Here is a 13631-nt window from a genome sequence, read left to right as displayed (position 1 = left end):
GTGGTCCGTTGTACATTATTTTACCATCCTCACCCTTTTCTAAATCTGTACCGCATGGCAGCAGTCAATACTTCCCTTCATCTCTTCACCAGATACAACCAGGCTCTTCGTCTTTGTTTGGGTCCAAGGCAACCGGGGCAGAGTTTGAGCTGTCTCCGCCCAGTATCAACCATGACTGCTCACGACTTCTCTGCGGCTTCGCCAAAGGACAGGTATACTCAGACACACGTACGGAGCATGGAATCACAGACGGTGTTCAATAATAACATTAGGCTCTTGTCAAAATCAGATACTTTACTTGGTCCCGCAAATGAAGCTACCTGCACAAAGTTTTCAAAGGCCAAAGATTGAACATACAAATCTCATACTCATACTAAAAAGCTACACAGAGCCCGATGAATGGTCCAGGTTATGTTTGTTAATATGGTTATTTTTGTCTTGTTGACTTACGTGTGCATAATGAGGAAAGTATATATGCCGGTCTGATAAACATGAGGCACTATTTAAGGAACCAAAGTAGTCTCTGGCAACAAAACTAGATCTAAATATATATATTATATATATAATATAAAATTATATATATATATATATAAATATATATATATATATATATATATATAATATATATATATATATAGATATTATATATATAAGAGAGAGAGAGAGAGGAACTAGTTTGAACACACTTCTTTCAGAGTAACAGTGTGTTGTGTGCACACCTGTAGTTGAAGGAGTAGTTGGAAATGGGACAGTATGTGTAATATATATATATATATATATATTTAGATCTAGTTTTGTTGCCAGAAGACTACTTTGGTTCCTTAAATAGTGCCTCATGTTTATCAGACCGGCATATATACTTTCCTCATTATGCACACGTAAGTCAACAAGACAAAAATAACCATATTAACAAACATAACCTGGACCATTCATCGGGCTCTGATGTAGCTTTTTAGTATGAGTATGAGTATTTGTATGTTCAATCTTTGGCCTTTGAAAACTTTGTGCAGAGTAGCTTCATTTGCGGGACCAAGTAAAGTATCAGTGATTTTGACAAGAGCCTAATGTTATTATTGAACACGTCTGTGATTCCATGCTCAGTACGTGTGTCTGAGTATACCTGTCCTTTGGCGAAGCCGCAGAGAAGTCGTGAGCAGTCATGGTTGATACTGAGGGCGGAGACAGCTCCAAACTCTGCCCCGGTTGCCTTGGTACCCAAACAAAGACGAAGAGCCTGGTTGGTATCTGGTGAAGAGATGAAGAGGAAGTATGACTGCTGCCATGCGGTACAGATTTAGAAAAGGGTGAGGATGGTAAAATAAATGTAAAAAAGACAAACTCAAAGTTTTCCCAGTCCTCAAATTAACACTGAAAAAAAAATAGAATCAAACAGCGCACTAACACAAAACACACAACACATGGGCACCAAAGGAAGAGCTTTGAACGGAAGTAACCAAATCAAGCAGCAAAGCATGCACCAAAGCAGCTCAGCCAAACTGAAAAGGACATGAGTGGTGACGTCTCACGCCAGGACACAAAATCAACATTAAGCATGAGTGACCCGTCTGCAGAGGCGATCATACCTTTTCCTGTCCATCATGTCAGCAATATAAAGAGACATGGATCAGCCCTGCTGAAACCTCAGTCCCCAACAAACCCCAAAAAACATCAGTTTGAAGTCAAGACTCATTCAGTGATCTGCAGAGAACAGCTCTGAAAGACTTTGACATTTTCTCCTGAAGATTACAAAAATCTGACAACTCAATCTGAGACTGAGCTGGCTCCTTTAGCTGAGACACTGAATTTTATTCTTTTCTAAATCTTCTGCAGAAATCTTCCATCCACATACAGCGTTGGCTGCTGGTTCAGAGATCCTGCACTCTATCTTTTCTAACTGAAGCACTGATTACTGGCAATGCAAATATTACTCATGTGACTGATATGACTGCTGATAGAAACTACCATTATCATGGCTCTAACTACACTGTATACTGATAGCATTTCAAATAATGTTAGACCTAGAATTGTTACTGAAACCACCACTACAAATGCCATTGACATTCATTTTATTAAAAAATTGTATTATTAATACTTAGAATTATTACTTTTTACAGCAGTAATGTTTTAGTAATGGATCTAAATTGTTACATGTTACGACTGTTATCACTTACAAAATATGTCTGCACTTTTGTCTGTCCTTTATGGAATGATTCAACACTTTTTTCTAAAGGTCAGAGGCCCAGTGTGTCCGATTCTGGGCTCTGTTTACAGAATATGGCAAAACTGGAATGTTATAATCATAACTATGTTTCCATTAGGGTATATCACCTGAAAATAAGGATGAGCCTTTTATATCTACAGACGGCCATGGTGGTGGAGGCCGCCTTGTTGAACCACCATGTTTCCTAAAGTTATGCAGAATTAACAGCAGGGTGGGTGCCGTTACAGATGGCTTACTGTCATTGGGTGAATCCTACACACTGGTCATTTTTTTGGTAACACCTTATTTATTAGTCCACCTACACATAGTTTTTGCAACATTTAAACCACTTATTGGTTGAATTTAAACAATTCAGGTCCTTTACAAATGAAACCATTCTCTGATATTACACCACTGTGGTTCAGGTCTGGTTATCATCTGTTAAACATCTATAGACAGTGACAGTTAAAATCAGGTGTTAGCTGCTTTCCTTACTCTTTAACTAAAACAAGCACACACATTGATTTCAGTACATTGATATGTCACCACGACCACAGTAATGTTTGCATGTCTACACATAGTGGTTGTCATGTATTTCTGAACAGTGCTTGTGTAATCAAATCAGCCCTGTAAGGAAGTGATTGATTGGTTGTCTTGATTCTTGCTTTCCAAATGGATGCCATCTTTCTCCAACTAGTGTTCTCTTAGCTGTAGTTTCATTGCTGGTGGATTCATTTCATGTTGCTCCTCCTCATACTTAGTTTTTTGTGTGAACATAACTGACCAGTGAGTCTTTACCCTCCTGATGTCCGCCCTGCACAAACAATGGATACCCAATTTAAAAGGTTAAAAAAAAGAAAAGGTCTAAGCAAAAGCTTATGTTGATGTAATCACTGTGCCAGGTACGGGAACAGAAGGGGAGTGCTGATACTGGACAGGAGATAAGAAGGGAGTCAACTGGTGCCTGAAAGTCCTGATTACCCAAGTCAATAAAACCCAGTGTGTGAGCAGCTCGCGTGCATCACATCCTGCCTGAACCCTGGACCAACAATCTGCCAGCTACATTTTTAAACTCCGCAGATCACAAAAAGGTAAGTACTCCGATATTCATCTGTAATATCTAAGATGACATCAAATATAAAAATGTGGACATTCAGTCATATAGTCTCTTAAGGTACATCTGTATGTGTTTGTTGAGAGTGTAAACACTTTTTGATTTTCTAATACTGTTTGGTAACATGCTCTGTTCTACAGAAGCCCTGTATGTTACTGTTAGTTAGGAGATAATGAACTGTGGTTCAACCATTTGGGACATGCTTGTCTGACCTGAGAACTCTCAAAGAGCTCTCAAGTATACTGAAAAAAATATACATTTACTGATGAAAACAAGCAAATGAGAATGTAATCTGGCTTCAGCTGAAAGCCTCGACAGCCTTACATGGATATTAATACTACTGCTGCAGTGACAAATGTATCGCAGCCTAATTTGGATAAAGTGACGTTTATTAGCAGCGGGCCATGTGACTAAAAATGTGTAAAAGTGTTGTGGTGTTTGGTCTCCTTCACTTGATCCAACTTGTATTGTAAAGAAGCTGATCTGGAGACAGTTGGTCGTACTTTTTCAGTTTCTAATCATCAACTCATCATTGGTTTTGATTAAAATACATTTAAAATCAGTTTTTGCTTAAGTCGAGACAATGACGTGTATGATGAACTAGTTGAACCGTATTTTAGACTCAAGATCTGATATAATGCTGGTAAGATTTCAAGTCATCGTGAACTGTAAATGTAATTTTATCGACCACAGAGCTTCTCTGCTAGCACTACGGCACACTCGCTCTTTCGGTCACGGAAACACTGCATTCGAATATCACCCTGAGCCAGGTTGTCATTTATTTTTCCGTCACCTTCTCACTTGGCTGAGCTCCTGAGGTTATAGGTTCTGCAGCACTGCTACCAGCAAGATGACTGAAGTTAAATCAGTCGTGGAATAATGTGAAAAAAAAGTCCACTTTAGTAAGCTCTATTTCATTAACGATAATATATGGAAATGTAGTAACAGTTTGTCTGTTTAAGCTTACTAACCATTTATCTTTGTCATGAAATTAACACTGCAGTCAGTTTTTATTCAAAATTAAAAATGTTCCATTTCACATATCATTTTGAATCACATGGAACCTGTAGGTGTAGATATTGTCTAGCTGAATAGACATCATTTCCTTCATTTGAACTTGGCAAATATGTGATAATATTAAAAGCTGTTCCATTTAGAGAAACTGGCTCACTGCCACAAGCTGGTAAGCAGAACACAGCAATCATTACTTGGTTCTCTTCCATCTGTGCTTTTCTAGCGATCAGTGTGTTTACATGCACTTAAATTACTGGATTACAACGGCTTACTCCGGTGAGTGATAGGGGTGTGGTGTTTGGGGGAACCTGGGTAGATTTCTCCTGGAGGACTCGGATTTCTCTGCTAAACATTTTAGTTTTTTAAGGTCTTTAATAACAGCTAATGCTTCAGTAAGCAGCCTTATCTGTCATCAGAAGAGCTGAGATGACAAAGTGATGTGTTTTCTATCCAAAGCCATCCATCAATCTACTCCAAAGCTCAGACTTTAGCAGCTGAGTCTACTTCAGAGATGGTGCATTAACTGAAATGCCGTCTTGTCTCTTGTTCACAGCCAGCTTCTTCCCCTGTCACCGCTCCACACCTCATCACGATGCCTCATCGCCACTGCTCCGTTGAGATTAACAACAGCTCCGGCTGCTATACTCTTGCCAATCCAAGGTTTCCAATGTTTGCTTTTGTACATGGCTTTTTTCTGGAGGCAATGAGAGTAGGTTTACCAGAGGACCTGACTTAAGCAGCTCCCTGAGTTTTAGTGCTAGTATCTTATAACAGCAATCAAACACTGCTCTACACATGTATTGCAGTGATGAACGCTACTCTGTGTGTAACTACAGAATGTATACCACAGAGTTTTAGGTCTGAATGTGATTTCTGTAGAAGAATGTTCAGCTGTCCATGCTTTATTCCTTGTAGTGTACTTAAAATGGGCATGTGACATTACGGCAGACTGAGACACTTGATGTAAAGTCTTTGGTATCATTTCTAGAAGAAGCTTTGTGATGTGTTGTGTCTGTGTTCAGGGTGTTCACTGAGAGCGGCTGCTGTGAGGTCCCTCTGCCACCCATGGTGGGCCCCTGCTCCTTTGCCAGCGCACTGTTCAACAAGACCACTGGTGCTGCGACCGGAGCTGTCGGCGTCTTCACCTACGACCTTTTCAACAGCGAATATAACGACTATAGCCACGTCATGGCGGTCATGTACTCCGTGCCCTACGACCGAAACCTCTACTCCAACTGGTTCGCCGTGGGGATCTTTGAAAGAGGGAACGACTGCGACTACAATCTTTATGATATCATGTATAACGGAAGTGAAGATAATTTTAGGAGAGGAAAGGCTGATGGCTCCTGCATTTCTTATCAGGGTGATTATGTTACTATCAGTGCCTCCATGTCAGACTCAGGTGAAGCAGTCCTGAGGGTGGATATCAGTGATGTCAGCATGTATTAAGTCAAAAGAAGACAACAGCCTACTGTTGTTATGTCATTTAAGATGATCAGTCATTTTAATAAAATATTTCAGTATGTGTAAAACTTAGTTGGTCACTGCCTAAAACGCATGATTATACACTAAATATTTTAGATGCATCGTTACAATTAAAAAGTCAAACCTTTATGTGTGCATCAAATCACGTCCTTTGTATTTGTATAGAAATAGATCAAATTCAACTGTCTTGGAGTTTAATTTGTTTTTAGAGTTTCCTTCCAAACACACGCAAAGAGCTCAAGTCTTTAACATAACATTATTATGAATTTAACTGTAATAATTTCTTTTTTTTATTTTTAATTAACTTTCACTCAGCTGTGTTATGCCATCAATGTCAGTTACAGTAGTACCTGAACATGAACCCTACATCTCTGTGAGTGACTCATGTTTTAGGATATGATGAAGTCAGAGGCTCAGTTTTCACATTTTCCCAGAGTCAGAACTAATAAATGTCTTGATGTATTTGTTATGTCAAACTTAACATAATATTTGTCTATCTTGGCTCAACTGCTGAGTATTTATAGGATCTATAGGAGTCATTTAACATTTGAGAAAATATGTCAGTGTGGATCTGCTGTGGGAGGAAGGTCTGTACGCTTATAGAAGTCTTCCACTTTTTTAGTGTGTTAGTGTTAGACACATTTCTGCTACATTTCTTTCTCTGATTGCAGATCAAATGACAGTCAACTGGTTCGCAGATCACGTGTGTGTGTGTGTGTGTGTGTGTGTGTGTGTGTGTGTGTGTTACAACAAAACACACAATGTGATTGGTCAATACTACATGAACAACAGATAGATTTTTAGACTCACCAAACACCAGAGCCAGACCGTGAGACGTTCCCACAGCAATCACACCTGACACTGTCTGAACAACGAGCATATACAGGTGATTAGAAGAAGACAGCAAACGCTTTATAATAACTGTTGTTCAGATTAGGTTTGAACTGTGCTGCGCTTGATTTTCTCTCACACACACACACACGCGTGCAGTTTCATGTTCACTTTCTGCTTCCCTCCCACATCTTTCTCACTATTTTGTTGTATAAAAACTTCTGAAACAGGCCTACACTGTTGACTGTTATATTTACTGAAATGATCATAGCCATATAACTGTATGCAAACACACTGAATGTGAGGTAGCCTAATGGACACCTGCAACATTTCCAGATTGATTCCAGCTGGGGTTCATTCTTATACTCCTCTGCCTCGCTCTGTTTCCTGGCTGCCTGTCCACTAACATCTGTTGATAAAGGCAAACTGCCAAAAGCAACACCTTTCATTTCCATTTATTTAAAATGTCTCTAGTATATATCAACTTCCCAGATAATGAATGAGTGCATACACAGTCAGCCATTATAGAAAGAGTAACAGAGTGAGTTAGCAACTTCTCTAATACTCACTATAGCAGTTGGCAACCCAGCATCCACTTTGTCCTGAGGAAAAGATACACCTTCTATTAAACATGGATCTGCAGAAACAAAGTCTGAAGCTGGTACAGACCTTTTTACAATAAATCATCCAAATCAAATCAGTTTACGAACACATTTTATGTTTATTTAAATAGTATTTTAATTATGGGATAAGAGAGGCAGAAAAGAATATCTTTCTGTCTCTGTCAATTATGTGCGATAATGAAAGACTCTATAACACTAATGACATCATTATATCCATAACAACAATTACACATGGTACTCATCATTTGGGATGTTTTGTCATTTCATTTGGTTCACGTCTTAGGAAACACTGAAAACAAAGACAAGACTGTCTTTTTACAGTGTGTGTGTGTGTGTGTGTGTGTGTGTGTGTGTGTGTGTGTGTGTGTGTGTGTGTGTGTGTGTGAGTCTTACAGCAGCAGAGACGATCTGTGCAGAGATGCCCTTCAGCAGGCTGTGTCGAAGAACAGATCCGTGAACTGTTGCGTTCAGATCCACTGTCCTCCTCTTTCTTCACACATGTACACACATCAGAGACACACACACAAAGAAAACATTTTCAATTTTATTACCTTGTTCATGAAAAGACAAAAATCTATTCTGAGTCATCACTTCTACTTCAGGGTTAGGATGTGGGTTTGGATTGGATAATGCCTGTGGTGCTTTGTTTGCTGCAGCAACATCTGTAACTGCAGCAACATCTGTAACTGCATCTGAAGCCTTTGAATTACTGTCCAAAAAACTACACACACACACACGCAGCAGTGTAGTGAAGTGTCACAGCCTGGCCCAGAATGAACCTTTGTTCACATGTGTGAATATATATATGATATGTATTAGTTATGTATTTGTGATATCTCATATGTACCTAAAGCTAACATTAACAAAGTTTAAATGAAACATATCTTTACATATGGTGTGTAGTTGTATTCAGCTATAGTGCAACATTTCACACTTGGATGTATTTAATTTGGATTGTTTTATTTAGTCAGGTCATTTAGTTTTTTTACAGTGTTAGTAAGTTTATTTATGAAACACATTTCAAGAACAGGACTAGAGCTTGACTCATATATTAATATGCTATTTCTGTGAAATGATCCAACATGCATATCCATAAAGTTGAAAGGTGTATATCTAACGAGTATCTATGTTTGTGTAATGTCTGCATTACATAGCTATGTCTGCACGGTCTAAACATTTACATGTTTTTACAGGTGTACCACCTCAGAAAACATTTGGCTCTCCACGTCCCACCATGATGAAAGACTGTTGTTGAATCCTGAAGAGAACTGCTTCAGGAACCAGAGCTAACTTTGTGGAAAAGGTGTACTCCTGAACCACACTTCTCTTCCTAATATTTCCCATTTGGAGTCACGATCACAGCTTTTTTGAACCATTCATTTCACCTCCACTCACTACCTTACTGTCATATTTGAGCTCATAACTAATAATGGATGTACGAGCACACAACCTGCATGAACGTGACCACGTAGCAGGATGAAAATATGACAGAGAATGCAAAGCATTTGACAGCATTTGTGTGTGTGTGTGTGTGTGTGTGTGTGTGTGTGTGTGTGTGTGTGTGTTCATGCCGTTTGAGGTGTGCTGGGTCTCCACTGTCAGAGCTGGCTAGGGAGGAGGTGTCACAGGAGTGAGCATCCATGTTGTCTGTGTTTAGCAGGCAGGTGTCCTCCAACACAAACGGCTCCTCCTCATCCTCCAGCTGCAGACACACACAGGACAACAAAACAAACGCACCTCAGCTGGAGAGCACCCAGAGAACAACAAAACAAACACACCTCAGCTAGAGAGCACCCAGAGAACTGTGTGAAATGACGAAGAAGAGAGCACTTCCTGCTGCTCTCGTCTCACATTAAAGTCGGAACATTTTATAGAGAGACGAGTCGAGTGGAGCAGCTTCGCTGATGAGCTGAATTTTAATTACTTTCAAAATGTTGTCGTTCTACTGCTGGCTGTGTGTGATTAAGTATAGTACAGTGAGTAACATGTACTTCACCTCATTGAGGATGCTCTCCAGTGTGGGAGGTGTGTCCACTTGGGGAATGTCAAACTCCTTATCGTCGATCTGAGGACCGAAGTAGAACAAAAACATGCAGGGTTAGAGAGCAGGATGTGCTTGATTTGTTGTGGGGATACTCGAATCTCCTTCATCTGTCTGGCTGGAAGTGTGTCGTCCATGTGTTTTACCCAAAATGAACACCAGAGACCAATCATCGTCATCACTCATCACTCACTCGGGGGGTCCAAAGCTTTCTATTGTTTTCACTTGGCAGAGGCTTTTGGTGCAGCTCGTGTGACACTCGAAACACACCTGCTCGCTGTGCAAATGTTTTGCACCTATTGGCCACTCTTTTCTGATCATTCACCAAAAGTTTGTGCCGTCATCTCTTCTCTTGTTCCAGAAAATCCTCCACAAACACTTACCATGTGTCATTAACGAAAAACCACTGAACGCTTCAACTCATGTGCTTTTCACAGGAGGCTCACAGCGGGAGGTTCTTCTCAGATTAAAGTTTGTGTTGTGACCACCAAAAAGAAACTTAATTAGTCACTAATGGGGGCTTGAGAATTGTTCTTCACTCGGTTTCAGGCAAAACAAAATACTGTTCAAAGGTTTCTTCTATTTCTAGTGAGGTTCCCATTTATTGCAAAAATAAAGAAAGGACAAAACAAAACATTACCATGTAGGTTGTTGGTGACTGGAGTTTAACATAAAGCTGCTTTTCATACACAGACCACCATTCAACTCAAACTGATTTCAATCCTAGTCTATGCACCTGATGCTGGGTGGGTGCCAATTAGACAGAAACAATACTACAATACTAGTGGTCAAAACATAGCACGCACAAATGGCCCCTACAGTTTGTGTTACTTCATACATTTTGCATTCCCCCGCAGCCATATGAACAGGCTAGGTTACACACTAATACAGACACGAATGACAATGTCAAACTTTACATTATTCATTTATTGCTCACTGCTGGATCTGCTGGTGAAGCTGTGGCTCTGAGAATGGTTTATGTCCAAGCTATGGCTGCTGCTAATTCTGGGCTTCCATGTGAATGATCGCCCAATGTTTTATTGTGCACTGAAAACATCCGACGTTGTTAACTACAGTCTGTCAGAAGCAGCTTCAGCCGATTATAATAACAGTATGGAGATCTAGGTTAACCGGCTCTGGTTGTTATCTGTCCAGCTGCAATGATGTATACGTGCACGTGATCCAGCTATGGTTGAGGGTGCACTGACCTAGACGGGGGGCTTTACAACTCAGCTTTCTTGTATGGATCAGGGAGAACACACAATATATAACTTGATCCCAAGTCTGTCACCCCTTTCCTGTCACTCTTCAACTGGTTCTGTCAATAAAGGCGATGGGGTAAAGTAGAGCTTAGATGTACAAAAATGGAGATTTTGCCAAGACTTTTCTCTTTTCATCCATTTGACCAACACTGGTGAATATTTTCAAGCTCCATGTGGATCGACAAAAAACCTTACATCAACCATAAAACACACGCAAATAAATAAAGGTGGCTGAGCTGCTCTTATTATTGCATTACCTTGTATATATGTATATATATATATATAAATATATATATATAGATATATATATATATATACATGAGATCTGTTTGTTTTTTGTCTTTCTGTTTTATCGCCCAGCAAACCCGCCCAGGAGGAGGAGGAGGAGGAAGACGATGATGGCAACACACACTGTCAAATGTAAAATGTAAAAAAATGGATTTTCTAAAGAACTACTCCATCCTACATGTCTGCTCTTCTGATTTGTTAGGTGTATTCAATATTTAGTGCTAATTAGTACAGACTAAAAGATCTAAATAAATGAAGTGAAACAGTTTGAACTTTCTGCTGATTTTGGGGATCCTTATGAAACTATAGATTTACTTTTGTGTGTGTGTGTGTGTGTGTGTGTGTGTGTGTGTGTGTGAGATAAAAAATGCTGTGACGTTAGGCCCCATTCATACTTGTCATTTTGTCTCATATCAGATCAAATCCAGATAAGATTTGGGCTATGTGCCAATCAGGGCGAGCCCTCCTTTAATGCAGACAGTTGTATGGAGGAAGTAAAACCGAGCGTGTACCATGATTCATGTGCTACGGCTGCACTTCTCCCTATTGTGGCCGAAACGAGTATTACAACAACAAACACTGCCAAAAATGATCCTGACAAAACAAACAAACAGTCAGGAAAACTTTTTTCACTTGTCCTTCAGTCACAAACACACGAGAGAAAATGATTTAGATCAGACCAACACTGAAGACAGACGTTAAACAGCAGACAGACGCCTTCTGGTCAGCACGGGAAAACAAACAAAGAAACAAGCATGGCACTGTGTTGATGGGTTCTCTCTGACTTCATGCCTCAGTCCAAAGACACACAGGTTCACTGCTGATTTTAAATCCACAGCTGTAGGTGTGAATGTGAATGATCTTTCTGTGTCAGCCCTGTGATGAAGTGGCGACCTGTCCTGTTCCGGTGTAGCCAGAGATAGATAGCTAGAAAACAGATAATAAATATCTGGGCAGTCCGACAGCTCATCTCTATGAATAGATATCTGCATATTAATGCAGATAAAAAGCTAAATAAAAAAGCTGAATGTGTTTCAGCCAGTGTGCTCCACTTCTTTCACCTCTCCACGTGAAGCTCAAGAGTCATCAGTCAATACTACTCAGACTATGAACACACACACTTCCAGTGCCAGAATCCTGCTCCATCACACAGAGTCTACATTCATATGCAGATATCTGTTTACAGAGATTACATATTAAGTAACCAAGGTGTTATCCCACGGGAGGGAGGTGTCAGTTAAAGACACACCTGAGAGGTCTGGGCCTGGATTCATAAAACATCTCATGACTGAAAGTAGCAAGATTACAACGGGAAATGACAGCACTTGAACGCACCACGGCCAGCACACTGCAGCGTTAAAGCCTCTTTACTTTACAAAGACTAAAACAACATGAAGTCAGCGTCTGAGGAACAGTCAGCGTCTACATGTCTTATCCAAGTCAAGCTCTCCATACGTTTGACAGCGCCTACATGTAAATAACGCCAGGTCACGTGACGACGCTCAGACAGACGGTGCTGTTAATAAATGCGTTGATAGTCTTCAAACAGTGACGGGTGTCTACGGGCTTCCCGCTTGTTATAATTCATTAATATGACAGAAACCTTACTATAAAATGATGGTCTTCAGTGACCAGCTTCTTGAGAATCACACATGCGCAGTTTGGCGTATTTTTGAACTGCCATAAGACAATGTTTTAACAAAGATATCTCTGTCAGAGGAGCAGCGTGTCTGTAGCAGACTGGAGGCAGCACGTCTCCCCCTCCTGAACTGTTATCGATGACCGAGAGCTGCGACAGCTCCAGCGTTCACCCGCCATGACATTACAACAAGCGTGGAGTCTCTCACCGCGTCCACCTCCATCAGGTTGAGCTGGGAGGAAGCAGAGAGCAGGCTGCGGGCGTCCGGAGACTCCGACATCTCTAAACGCAGCTGACAGCACGGACAGAAGAGCTGCGGACCTCCGTCCCTCTGTGGGTCCCTCTGACAGGAACCACATTCATTACATCTTCCGGTTCATCCTTTCAGAATAAAGTCACAACTGGCTGAAAACAAACTGTGTTTTCGCACAATTATGGGGAAATTCAACAAATAAATAAGTGTAACAAGTGTAATAGTACGAAATATAATAAATGATTACAAAAAAGAAAACGTGTAATGATGGTGAAACAATATTTTTAGGATTAGATTAGATTAGATATACTTTATTCATCCCACCACAGGGAAATGTATTTGTTACAGCAGCAGAGGGAAGTGTAGCACACACTACAGAATTAGAAAAAAAGTAGAAAAGGCAAAAAAAGAAAAAAGAAAATAAACAGAGAGAAATATCTATAACCTACACAATAAACAGGAAAAACAATCAACCTTCAAAACAGACAACACTGAGGATAAAAGTGGCATGATATATAAAAGTATTGTAATGTAAAGTGACCATAGTGTAAGAAATATTGTGTATATAAATAAATATAAATATAGTGAAAGTGACCATGATACAAATAATAATATTACTGCACGAGTAGTGACCATAATATAAATAATATTACAAAGGTAAGTGACCATGATACAAATAATAATATTATTGCAAGAGTAGAGACCATAATATAAATAATATTACAAAGGTAAGTGACCATGATATAAATAATAACTGCAAGGTATAAATGAAATCAAATGACACCAATAATTACAAATTTGCTTTTGTAGAAATTTCTTGACAGGCTTTTAAATCCATCTTATTAATCAAATAATACAGCTCTCTCTGTCTTTATCTATTT

The 13631-nt window shown here is 39.8% G+C and overlaps 2 protein-coding genes across 3 annotated transcripts in view; one reads left to right on the top strand and one right to left on the bottom strand.

Moving 5' to 3' along the window:
* The window catches only part of vps8 (VPS8 subunit of CORVET complex), a 36608-nt gene extending 23696 nt beyond the window's left edge, over positions 1-12912 (bottom strand). Inside the window, exons 1-8 of one of the 2 annotated variants that reach the window (XM_027277650.1) lie at positions 12706-12912; positions 9264-9332; positions 8839-8969; positions 7661-7757; positions 7214-7246; positions 6624-6678; positions 1584-1589; positions 1121-1245 (exon numbers count right to left, since the gene is read on the bottom strand). In XM_027277650.1, coding sequence (XP_027133451.1) covers positions 1121-1245; positions 1584-1589; positions 6624-6678; positions 7214-7246; positions 7661-7757; positions 8839-8969; positions 9264-9332; positions 12706-12777 — 588 coding nt within the window. In that variant the 5' untranslated portion in view covers positions 12778-12912. The remainder of the gene's footprint in view (positions 1-1120; positions 1246-1583; positions 1590-6623; positions 6679-7213; positions 7247-7660; positions 7758-8838; positions 8970-9263; positions 9333-12705) is intronic. The other variant, XM_027277651.1, reaches the window with a different exon arrangement.
* Positions 3162-5940, top strand: LOC113745619 (DELTA-stichotoxin-Hmg2b-like). The gene is made up of 3 exons (XM_027277652.1): positions 3162-3291; positions 4882-4988; positions 5351-5940. The coding sequence occupies exons 2-3, from the start codon at positions 4921-4923 to the stop codon at positions 5775-5777; spliced, it is 495 nt and encodes a 164-aa protein (XP_027133453.1). The 5' UTR covers positions 3162-3291; positions 4882-4920; the 3' UTR covers positions 5778-5940.
* Positions 12913-13631: the final 719 nt, after the last annotated feature.

Source organism: Larimichthys crocea, chromosome III (genome assembly GCF_000972845.2).
Source record: "Larimichthys crocea isolate SSNF chromosome III, L_crocea_2.0, whole genome shotgun sequence".
NCBI lineage: Eukaryota > Metazoa > Chordata > Actinopteri > Sciaenidae > Larimichthys > Larimichthys crocea.
The sequence above is the reverse complement of the archived record's forward strand: the minus strand, read 5'-3'. Positions and strand labels throughout refer to the sequence as shown.

Bases quoted from the DNA above. Each gene is read 5' to 3' on its own strand.
- LOC113745619 (XM_027277652.1), top strand. From the start codon at position 4,921: ATGCCTCATCGCCACTGCTCCGTTGAGATTAACAACAGCTCCGGCTGC. The intron at 4,989-5,350 runs GTTTCCAATGTT...GTCTGTGTTCAG, and splicing joins TATACTCTTGCCAATCCAAG to GGTGTTCACTGAGAGCGGCT.